This window comes from Tetrao urogallus, assembly GCF_951394365.1.
Source record: "Tetrao urogallus genome assembly, chromosome: 1".
In the NCBI taxonomy this organism is placed as follows: Eukaryota; Metazoa; Chordata; class Aves; order Galliformes; family Phasianidae; genus Tetrao; species Tetrao urogallus.
Window position 1 is genome coordinate 117,145,416 of NC_136813.1, and position 23,418 is coordinate 117,168,833.

General features: G+C 43.1%; 2 protein-coding genes across 2 annotated transcripts; one reads left to right on the top strand and one right to left on the bottom strand.

The window, feature by feature from the left end:
- Positions 1-331: 331 nt before the first annotated feature.
- C1R (complement C1r) lies at positions 332-10,994 on the top strand (the record flags this gene model as incomplete). The annotated part of the gene is made up of 12 exons (XM_079550186.1): positions 332-363; positions 4,173-4,451; positions 5,215-5,443; positions 5,662-5,854; positions 6,034-6,177; positions 6,336-6,532; positions 7,027-7,174; positions 7,259-7,380; positions 8,000-8,078; positions 8,498-8,638; positions 9,890-9,964; positions 10,192-10,994. The coding sequence occupies 12 exons, from the start codon at positions 332-334 to the stop codon at positions 10,992-10,994; spliced, it is 2,442 nt and encodes an 813-aa protein (XP_079406312.1).
- Positions 10,995-15,082: 4,088 nt separating this feature from the next.
- C1S (complement C1s) lies at positions 15,083-22,713 on the bottom strand (the record flags this gene model as incomplete). Its single annotated transcript, XM_079550197.1, has 11 exons — positions 15,083-15,879; positions 17,753-17,827; positions 18,335-18,472; positions 18,722-18,800; positions 19,022-19,137; positions 19,395-19,548; positions 19,756-19,955; positions 20,721-20,846; positions 21,114-21,291; positions 22,099-22,303; positions 22,709-22,713. 11 exons carry the CDS (start codon positions 22,711-22,713, stop codon positions 15,083-15,085), a joined length of 2,073 nt encoding a protein of 690 aa, XP_079406323.1.
- Between the last annotated feature and the right edge of the window lie 705 nt (positions 22,714-23,418).

Below are 23,418 nucleotides of genomic sequence, written 5' to 3' on the forward strand. Positions count from 1 at the left end.
TCTGAAAACACCAGTGCAAGCTCCCATCATATTTTTTTCAGGATCCTGAAAGCTTCAAGCTGTAGCACAGAAATGATTCTTCGATGTCAAAGATTTCTGTGTGAAATCCAAGGGTTGGGGCAAGGTAGGAAGCCCCTTGTAGTTCATGTTCACTGCACTCCTGGGAAAGCCCAGAGAGAGAAGGCAGCTCTGTCTTTCCTCCAGGGGTAAGAAACCACTGTCTGTAGCCCCTGCACACCACCTGACTTTACTATCCTCCCTTCACTGTCATAGCTCCCCTGGTTGACATCTCCCCTTTACAGTCAAAGACCAAGGGATAGAACCTAGGGACATGAGGTCCCCTGAAAGGATGGACAAAGACAGGTGTCCTTTAGTGAGGATACCGGATGGGATGTGCAAAAGGCCCTTGTGGTTTATTTCTGAAGAAAACTTGTGTCTGCCCCTGAACTAAAGATTGAAGAGCACTGTACTCAGGAATGTGTATTGCAAAGGTGAGTGGAGACAGGACAAGGGGAAACGGCCGGAAACTGCAGCATAGGAAGTTCCGCACAAACATGCGCAAGAACTTCTTTACAGTGAGGGTGACAGAGCACTGGAACAGGCTGCCCAGGGAGGTGGTGGAGTCTGGAGATGTTGGGGACTCTCTGTTGGAGAGTTGGAGATGTTGGTGGACTCTGGAGATGTTCAAGACCTGCCTGGATGCCTACCTGTGCGACCTGCTGTAGGGAACCTGCTTTGGCAGGGGGGTTGGACACGATGATCCCTGGAGGTCCCTTCCAACCCCTACAATTCTGTGATTCTGTGATTCTGTGTAGCTACTGACAGTCAAAGAGCCAAGATTTTGAAAACAGGCTCATTTCAAGCTGATTAAAGCGCATTTTTTTTTTCCCTCCAGCAGCTCATCTAAAAAGTATTTTCCAAAGAGCTTCTTCTCAGAGAAACGAAAACATGACTGTGATAAAAAAGGACTACTTAAATACATGCAAGTATGCAGTATGCAAGGCGTGAGGTAGCTGCAGCTGTATCTGTAAGTGTTGACATCTGGCTCTTCAAGATTGTCTCAGGACATTACAGGCTGCAACATCCTGTCAGTATCCACAGTGCAAGGGTGCTACTGACTGGGATGTAACCAAACACGTTGGACAATCATAACCAAATCGTCCAAGATATATCAGTTGTCTGTTCCATGTAGACTTCTATGAACCGTTATTCCATTTATCATCAGTAGCCCCTACATTACCTCTGTTGTATTGTGAGGTTGTAAGATCCAGGGCTTCAACTGACAGCAGCTGAGGAGCTGATTGAATTGTTGCCCTCATCCCACAGTCTGAACAAGGAGCCTTTCTGAGAGTTGATTCTGATCCCCAACACTGAGCTTGCTTCACCATGTCCAGACTGGTATCCTCCAGACTGTGTGATCGCCTTATTTCAGGCTCCACACCAAAAGCTGGTGCACTTTCTTAACTTTGCTTTTCTGACCTATGTTCTGGTTTGGCAGTAGACAGCTATTGCCTTCAAGTGGTTAACCGTGACAGACTCTACACTGGCATGCCAGCCATCCACATAATAGCCAAAGAATTCCCTGAGGTGATACGGTTTGCTTCTGATTGCTTGACATCCATACTATACAGATGGCAATATCTTGAACTAGGGAAGCATCCAGTTGTGCCAAAACACCAATAGGAGTCAGACCTGCTTGGTGTGATCCACAGCCATAGTAATTATAAGGGATAGTATTCCAGACTATTACAGTATTTCAGGTACTATCTACTATTACTAACAATTTGTCAGTTGCTGCTCACCATTACATACTGCAGGCAAGAACCGTTCCTAGAGTCGTGAACCTCTTTTTATGTAGGTCACCTTCTCCACATAAACCAGAGCTGTAGGAGTGGCATGATTTGTCTGAAAAAATGATAAGCCATTTAATAGTGCCTGTTAGAAGCTGTGTGAAGCCCAAGCCCTTAGACTAGTGGCAGAGTGTCCCCAAAAGGCAATAAATGATCAAGTAGAGATATCTGAGGGTTGTTTAGTCAAAAAGAGTGTTTGAAGGTAAAGTGCCCAGGGAAAACAGCTCGGCGTTAAAGTGCCACCAATTGATTTTTACACAACTCTAGTTTTAGCAGCTATTTGGGGTTTATTAATACTTGCAAGATAAATCACAAGGTTAGATTGTATGATTCTAAGTAGTAGTTAATCAGCTAACCAGTAGTTAATCACTTAACCATTAGCCAATTTGACACAATCAAATGCATTGACTTACTTAAAGGTTTGAGAATGGCAAGGTTCATTTGAAACTTACAGATAGGGTATTGGAGAGGAGATTTCTAAACTCAGTTGCATGCTTAGGGACCTTCTCTCCTTCAGTGAAATACTCAGCTTTCCCTTTTGTTGGCTCTCAGCAGATGATCTGTCCCAAAAAGGGCTCCACTTCCTTGAGATCTATCAGCACCACCACTACAGGTGAACCTGAGTCTGTGGCCCTGGCAGGATGATTATACTGTAAGAGAGGTGGAGTAGCTACACGAGGCCTAACAGAGGAGTTCCTCTGTCTTTCTTGCTTCAGGTTTGACGATGAAGTATCCAGCTCAATTTGTTTTCCATGTGTGAGAGGGTCTGCACATCAGAGAATATTTCATGCATGCTTCTAGGCTGCTGACCGACCTTTCCAATGACCTCCGGAAACACACTGTATTCAAAGCAGCAGAGAAATTACACAGAACATCTGAAGGGGGGCACCAACCAGCAGGAGCACTGGAGCAGAACAGAGGGAAATCAAGTAGGTCTATGGGACATGTATCGAAAGTGGGCTGCTCCAGATAGACACACCTCAAGTGTTCACCTTTGCTTAAGCAGCTGGAGTACTCTCCTGGTACCACAGATGGTGTTACCAGGGAAAAAAACACAAAACAAAACCAAACAAATCCATGTGGAAGATTTATCTTAAAAGTGCCTTTGGGAACTCCTAATAGTGCTGCTTGCTTGTAATATTCCTGCAAATGACACATTGAAATGATCAGCTTCCTTACAGACGATCCTAAATTACATCTGCCTGTCCATTCTTTGTAAGTAAACACTACCAATGACTTGCTGGTAACAGGTCTCTCAGCAGTTTCTGGTGCTTCCCAGCTTCTTTCCACATGTGGTGTCTTTAAGTAAAAGCTTCCCTTTGGGTGGGACAGTAAGTCAGAATAACCCACTGTGCCACAGTGTAAAAGTGAGGGTGCCCAAATTCATACACTAAGAAGCACCAGTGTAATATTCCCTCCTTAATCTTAATTCAGATGTTTGAGGTCATACACTGTTATTACGGAGGCACTAACTGCACATTTACGTGATCTTTTCCAGATAACTCAAAGGCATTTTGATGAACAGTTTTGCTAGTCTCCAGTGCACTTTCATAAATATCCTGGAAAAGCTTTCTTCATTCTTTTATAAACACCATTTTCCTCCTCATTCAACATGTTTTTGTAGACGATGTGGATTATTTTGTGGATTGTTTTCTGTGATTTCAGTGCAAGAAACTCATTAACTTCTCTGCATCTGTAATTCAAAGGGAAAACACTAGAATGGTGTTACACCAAAATCTGAAAGCTGTAAAATTCTGAAGTTTGTGAAGTTCAGAACAAGGCTTGGGCACCGTGTTGATGAAAGCCTGAAATGTGTTTGCAAGTTGCTATCTTTTCTCATTTCTCCATTAAATAACATTAAATAACAAAGGCTTTATCCATCTTGTTTCTCTTAAAAATGCTTCAGACGATTGCAGGACACGCAGCAAATAAGAGCCTTTGAAAAAACACTTGTTCTCTGAGTGCTTATAATTCTATAGGCCTGTTCAGTTTCATTAATGTCTGCTTAACTCAAAAGGCTGAGGTTTCTTCCTTTCCCTGAAGAAGCTCCCTGTTCTCATCCCAATAAATAGGTATATAAATAAGTGGTCGGAGGCGTTCTTCAGCACATCAGCATGATGAGAGGTGAGGTTTTTTGATGGCTTTATTTTTTAAAGCTCATATTTAAAAATTTGTTAAGACTGAAATTTCTGTGCTTCTCTCTATACCAGAAAACTGCCCAAGAAGGAGTAGGAGAAAGCGTAGGAGCTGCTGGAATGCAGTTAAAATAATCACCAAAGATCTCCGGTAATCATTTTTCTTCTTCTTTGCCCTCTTCCGTAGAAATGAAAGTCTGCTTTTGCCCGGCTGGGATTTAAGAGCCCCACAAAACCCTCGCTGGCCCCAAGGCCGGTGTCCTCGCGGAGCTGCAGCAGCTGGGCGGCAGAGGGCAGCAGGCGGCCGCTGGAGGCGCCCGGTCACGTCTCGGCTGCCCGCAACCCGGCTCTGTCTCCCCACCCACTGCTCTCACCACCCCCCGTGCGCAGCCGGGGACCGTGCAGCTCGAGCTCGGGCAGAACGGGAGGAGGGAATAGCGGGCACCGCGACGGAACGCATGGAGGTGTGAGTGTGGGGAACGGGAACGCAACACCTTTCCGGGAGGGCGATTAGGCTCTTTCAGGGAGGTGGACGGGTCAAAAAGGCTTACTTCGTGCTTGCTGTCCCTTCGTTAAAACTTTGCTAGGGCTAAGGAAGAAGGATCAACCTGGTGGATCTTTTCGTGAGATCTGGGCAATGGGAGTGTTTTGGAGGAGTATGGACAGTCCCGTTTCCCAGAGAGGGAGAGGGAAAAGAAAGGGAAACAAATGAGAGCCAGTTTTTTTCAGGAGGATGAGTTGGGCATAACTGAGCTGAGGGTTACGCTGGAGGCACTGCCAGATTGCTCGTTAATAAACTGAGATTGAGATCTAAAGATACTGACCACATGAATCAGGCAAAACCCTAAACTAGTGATGATCAGAAATGATCCACTGGCCCAGAGCAAAGGGGAACCACGCTTACAGTGCTTCTGAGGAGCCTAGCCCATCGTTGCTGGGAACAAACAGCCGCTGCTTGGGGAATTCACCCATGTTCCCTCAAAGTGCTTGCCAGGTGAACAAATCTCTTTGGCTGGATCATGACACCTTGCTGGAGTTGGTCAGTACTGACGTTTTCATTTCCATGGTTCTAATTGTTCCTGTGTGATCGTAGCCGAAAGCTGGACCTGCAGCTAGGCCTCTCATGTTTGCATTTTGCTAGACTGCATGCGAGCCACCTGTGAATCTCTCCCCTGATTTTGGATGACTGAGTTTTGTGCAATGTCATAATTTGCTTGCCATGTTCACAGGCACACTCCTTTTCTCCTGTGGGCCATCCTCTTTTCTGGAGTGATCAGTTCCAGTCCAGTCCCAAGAAAGTTATTTGGGGAGATCAGATCCCCAAATTATCCTAAACCATACCCCAACAATAACATCAGCAGTTGGGATATCATTGTTCCCAAAGGCTATGTGGTGAAGCTGACCTTCAGATATTTTGACCTGGAGCCATCAGAGACCTGTTTCTATGATTATGTTAAGGTATGTGGATAGATACCTGGGGTAATTGGTGGCTGGAAATGGGAATCTAGAGGCATGCTGTTCATTCACAAGGCTACCTCTCACACTCCCCAAAGAGGATTGGGAAGGAGCTAAAGACAGTAACAGGTGAAGCAGATACTGGCATTTTGTGGCTGGATATTAGTGGTGCATAAACTGACTGTTGTGAGGCTACAGTGATCTCCCCTTCACCTTGACAGATCAGAGCAGACAAAAAGAGCTTGGGACGATATTGTGGGCAGCTTGGGTCAACCACAGGCAATCACCCAGGAAGAAAGGAGTTTGTATCTAAGGGAAACAGGATGCATCTTTCATTTCACTCTGATTTCTCCAATGAAGACAATGGCACGGTCATTCCCTACAGGGGCTTCCTGGCCTATTATAAAGCTGTGGGTGAGTAGGAGGCAATCTATCACGCAGAAAGAAGCTTTGCGGGTCCAACTAATTTTCCTCCTTAACAAGCACATCAAGAGATTCCTTGAGCAAAGATGCTCATCTCTGTATACTTTCAGTGTACAGCAGATAGGTTTGACACTTTCCTCCTCTTAACCCAGCAACTCTTACCTCTTCAGATCTTGATGAATGTGATCCTAGCAATGCTGCTGAGGATGATGAGGGGCTTCGGTGCCAGCAAATCTGTCACAACTATGTGGGTGGCTACTTCTGCTCTTGCCGACCTGGCTATCAGCTCCAAAGTGACTACCACTCCTGCAAAGGTAAACTGAAAGTCTGAAAGATCAGATGGAATATGGAGGATTCCAGAACAGGAGCCCTTCAGCCAGGAAGAGTGGGAGAAGTGGTTTAGGAAGCAGTTAATGGGACCGCAGCTGGCACAGCCTCATCTTGTGATCTTTGCTTTCTTCCTCTACACCAGTGGAGTGCAGCAGTGAGTTGTTCACAGAGGCATCTGGGTACCTGAGCAGCCCAGAGTACCCCCACGCCTATCCTGAGGACCTCCAGTGTAACTACAGCATCCGTCTGGAAAAAGGCCTGTCTATCATCCTAAAGTTCTTGGAACCTTTTGAGATTGATGACCACCAGCAAGTCCATTGTCCCTATGATCAGCTCAAGGTACTGGAAATTAGCAGACTCTCCTTCAAGCCCCGCTGCCAGGGCTGAAAAGGAATTCTGCAGATACTACTAGCATGAGAAATACAGGATTTGTACAAAAAGAATGCCCCACTACGGAAAACTGAGCTGTTCCCTTGTCCCTCCCTCAGAATCTCTATAAGAATTGTCCCGAGACCAACAGGCTCTGGGTCACACGTTCCTGTGAATGGAGAAAAAAAAAATAAATCATCTTTCTTGAGGTTTTATGTGCTTTAGTCTCAGGATTCAAATTGGTTGATAGCTCTGTTTCCCACAATAAAGGAGAAGTAGAGCTTGTATTTGGTCACTCATTTGTTCTGATCTGACAGTGCTGCCATCAGCAAAGATGGGTCAGACAGGCAGCCCACCCATCATTAGGCACTTCGGCAAACTTGGTCTGGATTGAGATAGGGATAGGATTACTGAAGAGAAGACATGTATGTTTCTGTCTCTGAGATACTTGATTTTGTCACTAGATCCAAGCACAAGGAAGAGAGATTGGTGAATTCTGTGGCAAGAAGTCACCTGGCAGCATAGAAACCAAAAGCAATGAGGTGGACATACTCTTCTTCACTGATGAATCAGGGTTCAGTCGTGGTTGGAAGATCCACTACACCTCAGAGAGTAAGATATCTCTTCCCCATTGACTACTAGAGCCTATCTACACCATTTGTTAATAACCACCCACTTGATCCCCTTTTCTAACAGGAATACGATGCCCACAGCCTGTCCCACGGGATCAGTTTACCATCATCAGAGACCTGCAACCTGTGTATCGATATCAAGACTATTTCATTGTCAGCTGTCAGACTGGCTATAACTTGGTGGAGGTGAGATCCCTTCCCATCTCCCTTCAGCTATATTCTGTCTTCTCTTCAGTCTGTGTCTTTCAACTTTCAGTAAAGTTTTCTTTGTCCATTTCACTCCTGGCAATCTCTTGCTATTTCTGTTTTTCCATGCATCTGCAGGCATTTTTTCCCAGTGTTTTTTCCTAGCCTCCTTTCTTGTACGTTCTTTGTCTCACAAAAAGGCAAGCCCCTGTAGATGAGAAAACAAAGATTCCAGGAAGAACTGGTAAGCAAGTCTCACTTCGAGAGGATGTGAAATCAGACTTGAAGCAGAATATACTACCTGCCTTCATTGCCATCCTGCTGTCAGAACTCTGTACTGTCAGCACCTCAGACTTCTCAAATTTTTATGGTTGCTGGCTGCTTACATTTTGTCTCTTTATGCATAATTTTTAGCCTGCAGCAAACACAAGATGGAAGGAAGGCAGCAAGGGGAGAGCCAGTAACTGGAACACAGTGCTGTGAGGGAGCAGTAGAAAAACAGGCAGTTAGGATAATATTTCTGTGTGAGGGAAGAGAATTTGTGTGTTGTGTGAAGGGAATATGGGGCTCCATACAGCCAGCAATGTTTTGGTTTTTTTTTCTGATTTCTTTTGTGCAGGGCAACCGGAAGCTGCTGTCCTTCACTGCTGTCTGCCAAGCTGACGGGACATGGCATCAACCCATGCCCCACTGTGAAAGTGAGTGAGCTGAGTGCTGGAATTTGGTCCCTTGCTCTAAGTTATTCCCTCGAGTACGCAGGGAGTTCAGTGTCTGTGACTCAGGTTGTCTTTGGCCGTAGACTTATAGGTATGCTGACTGGAAGGACTATAAAGGCCACTTGGTCCACTGTTAACGCTCATTATACCTTTTGTTTCCAAAAAGCTAAATGTTTTCCCTCCCCTACAGAAATGCATAAAATATCACTAAGAAGTCAATACAATGTTGTAACATCTAAAAGCAGTTTGGGATCCATTTTGGAGCAACCACTCTCTACCCATTGTACTAATTGGTCCTTACCATCCTTCACAACGTGGCCGCAGTCCAAATCAAGCCTTAAACTACAGGTATTAAGGCTGTCTTTTACTCATTTCTGTTTTCTTCTCTTTCTTTTTTGTAGTTGTGAACTGTGGCAGCCCTGCAGAACTGACCAATGGAATATTCAGTTATGTTAACAAACCTGCAAACAATACCTACCAGTCAGTGATCACATACCAGTGCAATGAACCATATTATCACATTGTCACCAGAGGAGGAGGTGGTGAGTTCTGATCACACACAGATATTAAAATACTGAAATAAAAAGCCCACTACAATCTCCAGTTAGAATTTTCCTAATCTCTACTCCCTAGTCTTGAGGTTCTTATGAAGGCTTTCCAACCTTTCCTTGGCTCTGCAGCATAGGTCCTGAGGTTTGTTGCAACCTTACTTCATTCCCAGAGTCCTTCATATCCCTCCTCCAGGCTCTCCTTAACTTTAATTGAAGGTTTAATTTGTGATTCTCATGATAGTCATCTGCGGTCATGACTTTTTGCCTCTGGTGGATTTCATTCTTTCACCGAAATTTGAGGCACAATGCACCAATATTCTGCAAGCCAATCACAGAAATCCACATTGCTCCTGATGCCAATAAATAAACTCAGAATCCACTCTGCTGTAATACTGTTTAGTCTCTTTGGAATACTGTCCAACAGCAGAGACATCTAGAGGCTAAATAACAGACAGGCAGAAAAATCTATGTTGCAAGTCAGAAAAATTAAGGGAACATTCCAAACCATTCACATGCCTTCTTTTTGCACCTCAAATGTGATTTGATGACATAGGAGTTTTGGTGACAAGAAAGACATAAAAAGTCCATGTAAAGTTCTAATGGGAAAGTGTCAGCTTTCAAAGAAAACAGGATAGAGTTTCTTGGAAACATTTAATACAGTAAAAATTGTATAAAATGTATATAAATTATTTTTAGTCACCACTGCTAACTTTCTGAGAAAAGCAGTAACTTTGGAGGTAGTGGAATTTGCGTTGAGAGGTGACCCACAAGTTTGTGATGAGCAATACAGACTCAGAAATAGATACTGAACATTTGCAGTAACAGATTAATCTTTTTCCTATTTCTGGGACAAAGAGCACCGTCCTACACTCTGCAAACAACTGCAACCAGAGACTTGAATCTAAAATCCCCGTATCTTCTTCATACCCTTCTTCAGGCCAAATAAAGTCAAACAGGGATCTGCAAGCATGTGAAGTTATTACTCTCTCAGCTGACTCTTCAGGCTTTTCTTCTACAGAAGTGGTGCCTGAACTTTCCTGTTCTTCACCTGGAACTGAGGCATTTCAGGATGCATGTGTCCCATAGGGACACATTCCAGATTATTCTACAGACAGCTTTTCCTAAAAAAAGGGTACTTTTGGGATGGGAGGGCTGACTGCAGCATGTGGGACTCCTTGGAGAGAGAAACCTATTCTTCCTGCCCTGTGCCTGGGTCTCACTCAATCCCATCGCATCCTACAGAGAGATACACCTGCTCTCCTGAGGGAACCTGGGTGGATCGAGACGGCCAGGAGAGGATTCCTGCCTGCTTGCCAGGTCAGTAAAAAACTATGACATTGTCTAGTCATAGACAATCTATGCTTATCACCAGTACAAAGTAGGAACAACGTGCATAGAGGAGAGTGAGAGTAATGGTGTCTGTGAGGAAGGACAGGGAAATACATCCAGGAAGACAAAAATTAGGTGAACAGTGATGGTATAGGAAAGAGAGAGACAAGCCAGGGCAGTGAAGGATGTCATGATCTCCTTGCCTTTCTCCGCAGTGTGTGGGAAGCCGGACAAGCCTGTTATTAAAGTCCAGAGGATTGTGGGTGGTGAGCGAGCAGGCAAGGGCAACTTTCCTTGGCAGGCTCTGACTGAAATCAATGGACGTGGAGGTGGAGCGCTCCTGAGTGATCGCTGGATCTTGACCGCTGCCCACACCATCTTCCCCAAAGGGTCAGCAAGGAACAATGTAAGCCTAGATCAGCTAACAGAGGATGCTAACATTTTCCTTGGCCACACTGATGTAGAAGAGCTCTACAAGATGGGTAACCATCCCGTACGTAGGATCTTTATCCATCCTGATTACAATCCCAACGATGAGCAGAACTACAACGGAGACATAGCACTGCTGGAGCTGAAATACCCAGTAATCCTAGGCCCTACAGTACTGCCCATCTGTCTCCCAGATACTAGCAACACCACTTTCTACATGGATGGGTACATGGGCTACGTGAGTGGTTTTGGTGTGGAAAAAAACTTTCTTTCAAATCACTTGAAGTATGTGCACCTACCAGCAATTTCTCGGGAGAAATGCCAGAATTGGCTGGATAGTAAGAATAGAGAGAAACCTATGGTTTTCTCTGAGAACATGTTCTGTGCTGGCTTTCGCAGGGAGAAACGAGATACATGCCAGGGGGATAGTGGGAGTGTCTTTACAGTATTAGACGTGGAAAGTGGTCGGTGGGTGGCTACAGGTATTGTTTCTTGGGGTATCGGTTGTGCCCAAGGCTATGGCTTCTACACCAAGATCCTCAACTATTTGGACTGGATCAAAGGGATAATAAAGGAGGATAGGCTCTAAATGCTCCTGTCCAGCTGAAGAATCATTGGTACATACAGAGTTCCAGATACAGAAAATCATATCCAAAGCTTTTGTTGATGTCCTAAAGACTTTTCAAACACAGAGACCATGTAACCTTAATCACAAGCATTTCTGAAAACCACCATGTTATCTGATGAATTTTGGTGGCACCATCAAAACTCAGCAAAACTGTTGTCCCCCCAGTCTTATTATTGGATGAAATCTTGATAATATCAGAGATCTCATGGCAGCAAACATTGTCTAAAGTGCTGACAATATCATTAAACTACTACAGTCTAATTTTGTAGGCAACATTGTGTGGAAAGTTTGCAGTGCAGCACCTTGGAGGATGTGCTGAGTACAGTGTGCATATACCCATTGGGATTGGTGAAATTCTATGAATATTAAAATAATTGCTGGAGAAAACAGGTGTGTTATGTTTATCTTTGTTTTTTAACAACTACTATATACTTCCCGTAACTGAAAGCAAATTACAGATTTCATTAATAGAGGGATTGCTTTGTCTGCTACTGAAATATTTCTAGTTTTGTAACTGCAAGTGCAAGCCTGTTGTTACCCAATCTAAAACTGCATATGGCTTCAAGGGCATCAAGAGTCAACTGTAATGTCACATTCAGAAGACAAGGAATACAACAGTCAGACTTGTGAAGAAAAGTTCCCAGGAATATTTATGGAGTAGAATTTGACAGTGGACTTTTTTGCATATTATATGAAATAAAGCTCTAACTGCAGAACAGTAGCTCTAAAATGACTCTGACTCAGAGAGAAGATGCCTCTAGTGTTGTGGATATTCTCTGCAGTTGTTTCTTAAGTAGTTTTATTACCACAAACCTTCTTGAGCCAGGAGAACCCTGGGTGTGAGATCACCCCAGTCTCTTTGCTCTGTTTTCAGAGCAAGACCTATGGTCCAGATCCAGATCTCTAGTGTCAAGATCTCTCATTTGCTTTCAAGTTAATACACCCTGAGGATTGATCTGTGAAACTGTATGCTCAATATAAACACACTCATGAACAGAATTCTGTTGATTTTGCCAATTTTATGGGCAATACAGAACAAAGGCATGATTGCAGAATCATAGAATCATTAGGGTTGGAAAAGACCACTAAGATCATCTACTCCAACCATCAACCCATTGTCACCATGCCTGCTAAACCATGTCATCCAGTGCCACATCTACCCTTTTCTTGAAAACTTCCAGTGATGGTGACTCCACAACCTCCCTGCACAGCCCATGCCAGTAATTCACCACACTTTCTGAGAAATTTTTCCAACTATCCAATCTGAACTTCCCCTGGTGCAACTTAAGGCCATTACCTCTTATGCTATCTCTAGCTACCTGGGAAAGGAGGCTGAACCCCACCTCACCACGGTCTCCTTTCAGGTAATTGTAGAAAGCCAGAATGTGTCCCCTGCGCCTTTTCTTCTCCAGAATGAACAATCCGAGTTCCCTCAGCTGCTCTTCATAAAACCTGTTCCAGTCCCTTCACCAGCTTTGTTGCCCTTCTTTGGACATGCTCCAGAAGCTCAATATCTTTCTAGTAGTGAGTGGTCCAAAACTGAGCACAGTGCTTGAGGTGCAGCCTCACCAGAGCCACCTCCATGGTGCTCCTGCTGACTGCGCTGTTTCTGATACCAGCCAGGATGCCGCTGGCTCTCTTGGCCACCTGGGCACATTGCTGAATGATGTTCAGCTGGCTGTTAAGTACTTAAGATGTCCAGTTCCACAGAAGCAGTGAACTAACCCCAGTCTTTGGAGAGGGAATGGAGACTGAGGCATATGCAGTTAGGGAATATTCCATATTCCAGAAACAAAATTTCTGCGATGCTCAGTGAGTTCAGGTGACAAAAACAACAAAATATTCAATTCTTCAGTCATTGTAAAAATTAGGAAAAAATACGGAGAAGCCATCATAATTGTCTTTTGCTTTGCAGAGAACTAGGAAAATCTGTGAATCTGACAAGGAAGATAGACAATTTTCCCTCAGTTTCTGTAGAAACTGCGTCCAACCCCTGGCCCCTAGGATCACCCAAAAATGAGACTATATGCCTGAGAGCGGTGTTTAAATGCTTCTTGAACTCCAGCTGCTTGGGGCCATGCCTCCTGCCATGAGCAGCCTGTTCCAGGGCCCATCACCCTCTGGTGAAGAACCTTTCCCTATCCCCCACCTGCTCCTCCCCTGACACAGTTCCATTCCCTCAGCCCTGCTGCTGTCACCAGAGAGTAGAGTTCAGCACTACTCCTTTGCTCCCCTTGCTGCTGGCCACCATGAGGCTTCCCAGCAGCCTCCTCTGTGTTGAGCTAAGGGACTTGAGCTGCTCCTCCAGACCCTTCACCATCTCTGTAGCCCTCCTTTGGATTCTCTCTAATAGTTTGACATCCTTCTTATATTGTGGTCCCCAAAACTGCACACAGTGCCTAAAGTGAGGCTACACTAGAGCAGAGCAAAGTGGGACAATCCCTTTTCCTCTTGCCACTGTCAATGCTGGGCCTGATGCACGTCAGGGTATGGTTGGCCCTATTGGCCACCAGGGCACACAGCTGACTCTGATTCAATTTAATGTCAACCAGATTCTGCAGGTGGGCTAAAATTGCAGTCTTAACTGTGCAAAAGGAATGATTCCCTTTTGCGCTCCATAAGATGAAAGATGAGATGGGCCCATGTACAATAGCAACATGGAAGAATGACTGTAAAACTAGATTAAAGTTGGAACATGCAGTTGCAACCGTGCAATAAAATAACATTTTACTAGTTACACACACTGAGAAATGGAATGTGCTTGAGTTGAGTGCAGAAGTCTATATGAAGTCTCCCAGAAGATGCACACATCATCCTCACCAGTTACTAGACTTTCAGAAAAATTTAAGCTGCAAGAAACAGCATCCAATATTCTGATGATGGTAGGACTAACTTTGCAACTTCGGGGTCTTTCCTGGGCAAGCTGTGCAGATATTCAGTATGACAGATGTTCCCCAGTCTTCTATGGTACATGTTTCAGTGCCTATTGTCTCTTCTCTCTCTTTACCTTTTTGAAGAGCCTGCTGTCTAATCCCCTTTTAGGTAGCTGAAGACAGTAGTCAGATCCCTTTCTTAACTTCTTTGTTTTCAAACTGAACAATTTCTATCATCTTTCTTCATATGCTATCTGCACCAGTCCCCTGACCATCTTAGTCAAAAGATTAATGTGAGGGATTTGGATTTCAAGTAGTGTTCTGGAGCAGAAGACACTCTTAACACATATTAGATTATCTTCTCCCATAATACTACCTTCCCAAAATCAGGCAATCTTTATTTCTTATCTCACACAATAAAGTTTGAAAAAATAAGCCCTAGGTACAGTTAAATAAGAGTTTTGAAGATATTCTGTTCTGCTTATACTGATTCAGAAGACTGAAGTGAGGTTCTGTTGCTGGTGGTGGTTGGTCAGTGTGCTGCAACTAACTCAGAAGAACTTCACAGAAACTCTTACGTAGAGAAGTAAGGTAGAGTAAGTTAGAGCTTGACAAAAGCTGGCAATATGTTGGTTCAGTATGTGACTCAGTACCTGATTTAATTTCAGGGAGATCTAGGTCTAGACTGAGAAGGAGAAGGACAATGCACACATAGGAAGCAAGTTTGGACATTCTTTAATGCCATTAGATATTATGAACAATATAGGAAATACAGAAATCAGAAACTAGGCTTTGAACCTATCCTGGGACTAACAATTATTCTCTCTCTTCTTCATTGTGATCTCCCTGTCAGGTAGGGCATGGGTATGTCTTCATCAAGTGGGAAAAATGAAACAGAAAAACAAAGGAAACAGAAGGAGCCTCCTTATACAGAGTAGCATCTTCCTCTTATGCTTCCTCATAGGAATGCGTGGAAGAAAGTGAAATTCCCTTACCAGCCACAGTGACAGAGGGAAAAAACAATACATATTCCTGACTCTCTACTCACTCCGCACAGACACAGTGAGTTACCCTGTTATACATGAAAAGTGAACAGAATCATAGCCAGTCTTACTACCAGAATACGTAACCATTACATTTAAGAAGAGTGACTGTGCTAAAGGGAGAAAGAGCTCATCAGCTAATTCTGCTGGGCTTCATCTCATGTTTATTCATAGTCTCAGTAATCCAGTCCAAATAACGCACTACCTTGGTGTAGAGACCAAAGGTACCACATTTTGGTCCCCAGGAGATCAACCCAGCCACATAGGACTGGCTGCTATTAAGAGGATCTTGGATGGAATAAGCTCCACCACTGTCTCCCTTACAGCTGTCCTTGCTACCACCAGCACAGATCATATTGTCGGTGAATCGGTATGCACTGGAATCAGCAGAGCCCTCTGGTTTCACAGAACGGCACTTGTCCATATCCACCACAGGAATCTGGGCCTTCCAAAGATAATTGGGCAGTCTTCCTTTCTCTCTCCATCCCCAGCCAGCAATATAGCCTAGAGTCCCTATTTGTAGCTCATATTCAGGTGATTTACCAGGAAGACAGAGGGGTGAGATGTTTGGACCCATCTCCACAGGTTCCTTCAGCTTCAGTAGTGCAATATCATTATCAAAATCAGTCCTGTGAGAGCCTGTGGGCAGCCTCTTCCAGCCTGGATGGATGAATGATGCCTCTGGAACCAGCTGCTTGCCTTCTTCGTATAAAGCTCTTCCACCAATATTTATTGTCCCAGCAAACATTCTAGGCATGTCATATCCATCCAGCACATGAGCTGCAGTCATTACCCATCTTTCAGAGATGAGCACACCAGCTCCTCTTGGGTGTTCAAAATACACCTGCCAGGGAAAGTTGCCTTTTTCTGCACGAGTTCCTCCAAAAATCTTTCCTGTCTCTCGGATAGGATTACTAGGTATGCCACAGACTAGAAGGAAAAGAAAAAAGAACCAGATGGGAGAACTAGCAGTTAGAGGTTTATCTGGTAATAGTAAAATGCCCATAGTCCTCACTTGTATCTTCTAAATCATTTTTGATTCTGAGCAACAAATTTCTGTTTATATTCTATGTCATAGAATTCATAGAATTTGAAGGGAGCATTTACAGAGAAATTCAAGAAAATTCAAGCAAAAATCCTATCAAACATTCAATATAGGCTGAAAATGCTCATTCTCAAATTCTTGTTCTGTAACGCTAAATTTCACAGCTGTTGTCAACCAATCAGCGCTGGTTTTGCTTAAGCTCAAAATTTCATTGTGTTGCAGTTAGCATTTTTGCTTTGCTGACTTATGTCCTGTAGGTAAAAATAAATATTTTTTTCAAATATTATAAAAAATATATTTTAAATACTTAGAAGAATTAAAGACACTACTCTTTGAAAGGATTTGTTTTGTGCATATGTGTGAACTACAGATAGTCTCAGATTAGGTGTTCATATGTGTTATTGATGGTTTTTCATTTTCCCTTTCCATTTTTTAGTATGTAAAATCTTAAGCAATAGGTCAGTGGAGATCTTATCTGAGTCCTGTGGGTGCAGAAATGCTCTGTGTTCTTTGAATAAAATGTTCCATCAGGTTATGCAGAATGTGGCATATGGGCAAAAATGAGGCTGGTCATTATTACACAGATAGGAAATTGATTGCTTTTCACATTGTCTGCTTTGAACTGAACCCTTAGTCATATTGTCAGAGACTAAGGTAAGAAATATAGCTGGTAAGTAGCTTTCAATCCAAATGAAGCAGAAGAAGGGGCCTCTGGACATCTCTGGTTCAACCCTTGCTCACCCCTAACTGCCCTTCCCCATCCTCCTAACTGCAAAGCAAAGTTGCTTGGTGGCTCTGCTAGGTGACTTCTGAGCATTTCTAAGGGTGGTGATTACCCAGCCTCCCTGAACCACGGTTTCAGTACTCTGGGAAACATTCTTCCATAAACACTACCAGAATTTACTTTGTTTAAATTTGTGCTCATTGCCTTTTATTGCCTTGTGTCTCTATGTCCCTCTGAGAAAATCTGGCTTCACATTCTTTGTAACCTTCTTTTTGGTTGCATGTTATTTGAGCTTCATCTTTCAATTTGACTTTTGCACTGTGCACTGGTATAGTCCAAGTCACTGACTGACCTGGCTTGTAAGAGAGTCGAACAGTCTTCAGCTGGGCCTTGTACTTTAAAATGAGGTTTTAAGAGTATGGAGTAGCAAAGAGGCATCGTGTACAGATAGTGGTAGGAATTTTGCCTCCATTAAGAGAGGTTGTTAAGCTGAACAGTGTCCAGAATACATACAATTTTAAATTTTCTTTATGATCTGGAAGTTAATACTTAGCCATAACTGCCAGCAATGAGGAGCAGACAAAGTACCCATGCACTTTCCTCCCCAGTTTCTCCCATTAATACAATGAGAGGACAAGAAAGTCTTGGATAGAGATATTGCTTAAGCTTTCAGACCTGTTAAGCATTGCTGAATACCGAAGGACATGTGCTCCTAAGGCACTTAGGATTTAGATTTAGACTTCAAGTGAGAGTAGTGAATTTTCCCTATAGTGTCGCATCACCAGTGATTGATGGAAACTGAACCCAAGGAGGGTTTGAAGAAAAGCTACAGTTCTCAATATTGTTTAGGAGAGACTGAGGGAAGAAAGACTTGCTATTGCTGGACATCTCTTTTGACCTGTCAGTCTTTTTGCTACATACAGAACAGTCAGAGATCTGAAGAACTGAATGTGCACACTTGAAGGTATGCAGAAACAGAGTAAATGAAAGAAGCACACTATGTGTGCATATGTATTCACAGGTTTTGATAGTACCTGCAACACATGTTGGTAGCTCTGTTCCCATTTCTTCATTGATCCATTGTCCACTGGCTGAGCATTGATATACCGCTTTGAAAACACAAGAAAAGAGCGCCAGAAAGATACAATCAAGATGAAGACAGCGTAAGCACTGTTATTATATAAGACAGTATATTAACCTTATCATTTCCAAAGCAAGCACAGCTTGATAAATATTGGTGAGATCTCTCTAAAAGCAGAGAACTCCACCAGGGTGCTTCTGCTCCTGCTTGGGAGGAACCTCATCTAATAGGCTTCTTAAGTCCTTTACTTCCCCATCAGAAATGTGTGGTAAAAATCTTTGTGGTTCATATACCAGACAAATGAAGATAGGACTTGCTAATACATCTGAGGTCAACACCCCTATTATAGACATCACTTCAGTATGCTAAACACAAAAGGAACACAAAACTACTGCCTGCAGCCCCACACCAGGAAGAATCTTTTCACAGCTTTGACTTAATGGTGTATATCATACCAGCTCCATGAACAATGGCAGTACTAATTCTTAGGCCTTTCATGAAGTAAATATGTTTCTGCAGCAGACACAACGCTTACCTTCCCCTTTGTTTTGTAATGTATAGTAAGGTGCTTTGCAGAAGTACCGGACAGTAGCTTGGTACAGAGGCTCATGAAGTTCAGAGATGTAGTCATATTTACCGTTGTCAATAGGACTGGGATCACCACAGTTCACAGCTGTAGAGAAGAAACAAACAATCAAAGACAATCAAAGGGGTATCTTCACCAAACAATCTGATTATTCTGTAGTATGGGAAACCACACAGCTCTGTTGATCCCTGTATGGTCATCCATGCTTACTTCCTCTGTCCTCTCAGCATGCCCACATCCCAGTCCTTCATTGTTCTCCTAGTCTGGAGATTGTGTGTTTAGTGCATTTTACTCCATTAAAGTCTGTTTCCCACGATACAGAGACAGGTCACTTACGAATACAGCTGAAATTAGAGTTGCTCCATTCACCGTTGTTCTGACAACTGGAGTGAAAAGTCGTGATGCTGTCATATTGCTATGGAAAAGAACATGACACATATAAGTCACTGGCCATGAGATGTATCTGAAATAGACACTCTAGTGGAGGTTCCTCAGGATGCTGCAGTTGCTGGAAAAAGTTTGCACTTGATACAGTTGTGGCAAAAACATTGAGCCCTTTTGCTCGATGATGGGAAGTAGCAGCAGGAAGCTGCTGGGAGGGGCAAAGAGGGCATATGCTTTTTTTGTGTAACTTACCCTCACAATTTCATAGCCTTCCATACATGTCACCTTCACATTGTCCGAGAAGATATACCTGTCCTTCTTTGGGTCAAGAACAGAATTGGGAATGACACTCAGGGGACAGGTTATGGCTTTGAAGAGATAAGAGGAAATCAATGATTAACTGATTCAAGATTTACTTTTCTTCAAGTAACAAACTTCTTTCTTCATAGTGATTATTCTCTCTAGTTTACAGGCATCCTCTGTTTAGTTAATAGCTCCTTAGCTGTGAATATTAAACCCAGCAGCCTGAGCAAGTTAACATGTTGTTGTATCATGAATCTGACCAGGGGGAAGGTCTTTCCCTAGCTCATCAGCAGAGGGAATGTATTCCTAAGTGTATACTCACGCTCAGCATAGTAGCGTATTTTCCAGCCTTTGTGCTGTACCACATGGTCAGTCTGGAAAATTATGTCAAGAATGTTGCTCCTAGTTTTGATTTCAGGAGGACCTGGGAATTTACTGCCACAATAGGGACCATAACGCTGCTTTCCAGAGACAAGCTGGGAAAATAATGAACAAGAAGAAGTGATGAAATACAAAATGTATTCACAGAGAGATTCCTAATAACTTTATTTTTTAGTATTCCCAAAAACTTTAAAAGGCAGCATAGATGAAATTCAAGTTAAACAATCAAAGAGTCTTCTGAATATGAGGACGTCTCTGGGGAAACCCAGAGCATCCTGACTTCCTCCCTACCCCATACCTACTATTAAACTGTCGTGGCAACTCCCTTTTGAGTCGGCTGGTTCCACATCAAAGTCTTCACTGCGTATGGTCAATGCCACAAAGTAGCCTGGCCTCAGAGCCACTTGGTACTTGCACTGTGAGTTCTCTGGGTACTGATTGGGATAGTTTGGACTAGCAATCTCCCCTGATGGCTCAGTGAAGACATTCCCACTGCAGTTCACTAGGATTAAGGAGCAGAGAAAGGACTCAACAAGGAAATGGTTCAATTATGAAGCAGATGAGCTTTCCTTCTTCCACTGTATCTCTGGTCTCTCCAGTCACCAGCACTAATCACATCTAATACTGCATTTTCCCAAGAAACTGAAAGCAATCACAACTCCTTATTCAGTTTACGAGGGACCTTAACTTCGAGTGGCTTCACCTGGCATGCCTACTTGTCCATCCTTTGGAAGACAACTTCCTGGTGTCCTAGAGAACAGCTTCAGCATATCACTAATTTTGTTCGCCTTGCTTAGTGTCCTCCCTTTCTCCCTCCATCTTTTTTTTTTTTTAACCTTCCACTTATGATTTAGACCCTCTGTAGGTCCTCATTTTGTACCTCTTTCTGTATGTCTCATTTGTGACTTTGCAGTTTGTGTGTTTTTTTTCCATTCAAGCCAAGCAGCCTTGTGTTTTTATCTTCTTTGAACTACTTTGTTTTGTCAGGAATTAAAAGATATACAGTATGCTGAGGGATCTCTGTCACAGTCCTTAGAGAATGTTGTATAAAACTTCCTTAATTTTCTTGATACCACACAAAAAGAATGCTAAAAATTCACAGACACAGTCTACTACCAGTTCAGATTTGCACTGGGATGCCCTTGTCATTATAATATATCTGCTGTGACTGACTGAGAAGGATAGCAGAGAAAGTCTTTCAAGCACAATATCCCACTTGGCCTAAATTAACTCTTTTTGTTGACCACAACTCATGTAGATCTCTTACCTCCACATGTTTTCTTATCTTCATAGAGGAAATAATCTGGTGGGCAGGTACAGAAATAACCTCCAATATAATTATTACAGTAATGACTGCAAGGTTCCTCCACAAAATCCGTGCACTCATCTAAGTCTGCAAGTGTGAGAAGAAAATATGTCAGGTTAGAAGCAGGCCCTAAGGGCAGGAGGAAGATGGGAAAGTGAAGTAAATACTAGCAGACAACAAGGAAAAAATGTCTTGAAGGCAGCACTTAGACTGACCACATTGGAAAGCAGTCCTGTCTGTCTGGATTTCTTGTAAATAAGACTTTTTCATAAGGAAACCTATTTGTACAGCTTCCCCCCCCCTCTCCTATTCTTGAACACTACAGAGATTCAGAGAAGTCTGTTTTAACCTTACCTACAGCAACATAGTAGGCTGCAAAACCAGTGAAACGCTCCTCATTGGAAAAGTCTGATTGGAAGGTCATAGTCAGGGTGTTATAAGGGACATAAAATTCCTCCACAATCGAGGAGCCAGGGGCACGAGTTTTCTTCTTCCCACAGAGCAAACCTTCAACATGGCCACCAGACAGGATCTGCAGAATTCAGAAAGGTGTTGCCTCATTACTGAAATATGTGTAATTACCAGTACTTGAGTCCTCTAGTTTGTAGACGACTAATCAAAAGCTAGTAAGTTGCATTCATTTCTCATGACATTTAGATTTATCTCTTAGGGCACAGCCACATCACAGTTAGCAGAAGGCCTAAAGCTACTTTTTCATCCAGAGATGGTCAAGGGCAGAAGACAGTCAGCCAAGGTAAAACTGAACAGAATCCCTAGAGAACAAATTTCTTGCCGTATGTAAGATCCTTGAGGAACGTTTCCTCTTACTGACTTCCCTGCTTTGAGATACCTGTTGTGGTTTTTCAGATAACAAATGTTTTACATTTTAAATAGGTGCAAAGATTGGGACAATAGGCCACTGCATTTTTTTTCTGAGTAGCCACTATCCACGCACAGATCTCTTGATTGTTTTTAACTTTAGTCATTACCAATCAATCTCCACTTTCATTAATTGTTTATGTTCACTCATGGACTAATTCTGAATACAATATGGAGGTGTTAGTGGGCTCTTCCAATGGATATGAGACGAACACAGGAAGTGCAGTACAGATATTGTGCTCAGTCGACAGACAGTGCTCATATAATTCTGAAGTAAACTTACATCAACGTAGAGACTGTTAGCACAGATATTTCCAGTCATTTGGGCTTATTTGGGATCATAACAGAAAGAATGCATCTCTTCTTCCAGCCTTGAGCTTTGTATGCAGCCCTGCTGCTATACGCTATACCTCGACTTCTTGTCTTTTTCTCTCTTGATGAGAATAGGGAGGGACAGTACCTTTACAGAGTCATATTCGCAGTTCTGTGAAGGTTCAAGATCTATATGCGTGAAATAAAGGCGAATGCCATATCCTGGAGGGACCTGGATTTCCCAAGATTCCTGCAGATCATTTGGGTACACCTGAGGATAATTGGGTGACAAGATCTCACCATACATGGAGGCTGTATCAGCCCAGACAGGATGACAGAAGAAGATAAGGTACCTGAGAAAAGAGGAAGAAAAATTACATTGCAGAAGTCTTCTGCATCTCCATATGCACAGTCCCTAGTGAAAAGGCTAGTTTTGGCTGTGTGTAGCAAACAGTATTGTTCCTGTCTTTAGAGGTCCAACAACCAGATGTGGGGCTTGTCTTCTCCTGCAGAATTTCAAACTGAAAGAGCACAACTTCCATGCTGATCTTCGCTTCTCTCCAGCTGTAGAGGAATGGTAATGTTGCAGAAATTGCATAGAAGGGTCTTAAATCATATTTCTTGCCTCACTATCCTGTTTTGAAGGCTGCTTGGGGAACAGACGCATTCAGATTCCAGAATCATCAGATTAAAAGAAGAACACCATTTATAAAATGAAATTATGAATAAGCCTGCCCCATGGAGATTCAGAAACTTACCACATCTGGAAAAAGCTGATCTTCTTTCCTGAAAACATTCAGGGATTGGACTTTGCCTGGGACAAAAAAAAACAGTGGGATTGATTAATGTCACCTGTACAGAGCATGCCTGTTACATCTTCTGTTCTGTTAACAGAACATGCCTGTTACACACGTCAAGGACTAACACACTAAGCTTGCAGAAAATTCACCAATGATTTGCCTTAAATGCAAGATTATTCACTACTCCTTCCTGCATACAGCAACCCCAAGCACTGAGGATGGATGCTGGTCTCACTGATGACAAAATGGTGCAGTAATCTCTAGGTTGTTATTCAGAGGAACTCATGTCCTCCCTTTATGTCCACCAGTGCCTCCAAAGAACATTACAGGGCCTAACAAACTGACAGAAAGCACCTCCCAACCAAGGGACCCAATTCGTTCTCCCCAGCACCGCAACCTGGGGGCAGCACGCACTGAGCCTTCTAGTTGTCAGACAGCGACACTCAGGACTATTTTTGTTTCCCGTTTCTAAAGCTTGCAATATTTACCTTCTCTCCCTAGTCCATGTGTTCTTCTTTTCCCTTATGTTCTCTTTCTCTCTTCTCTTTTTTTTTTTTTTCTTTTTCCTTCCTTTTCACTCCAAAAGTATCCAAGCCTGTGGAATGGGGAAGAGAGCTTCCATCTGCAATGTTGCAGCACCCCCTAGCAGTGTGATGTTCCAGCGTTCC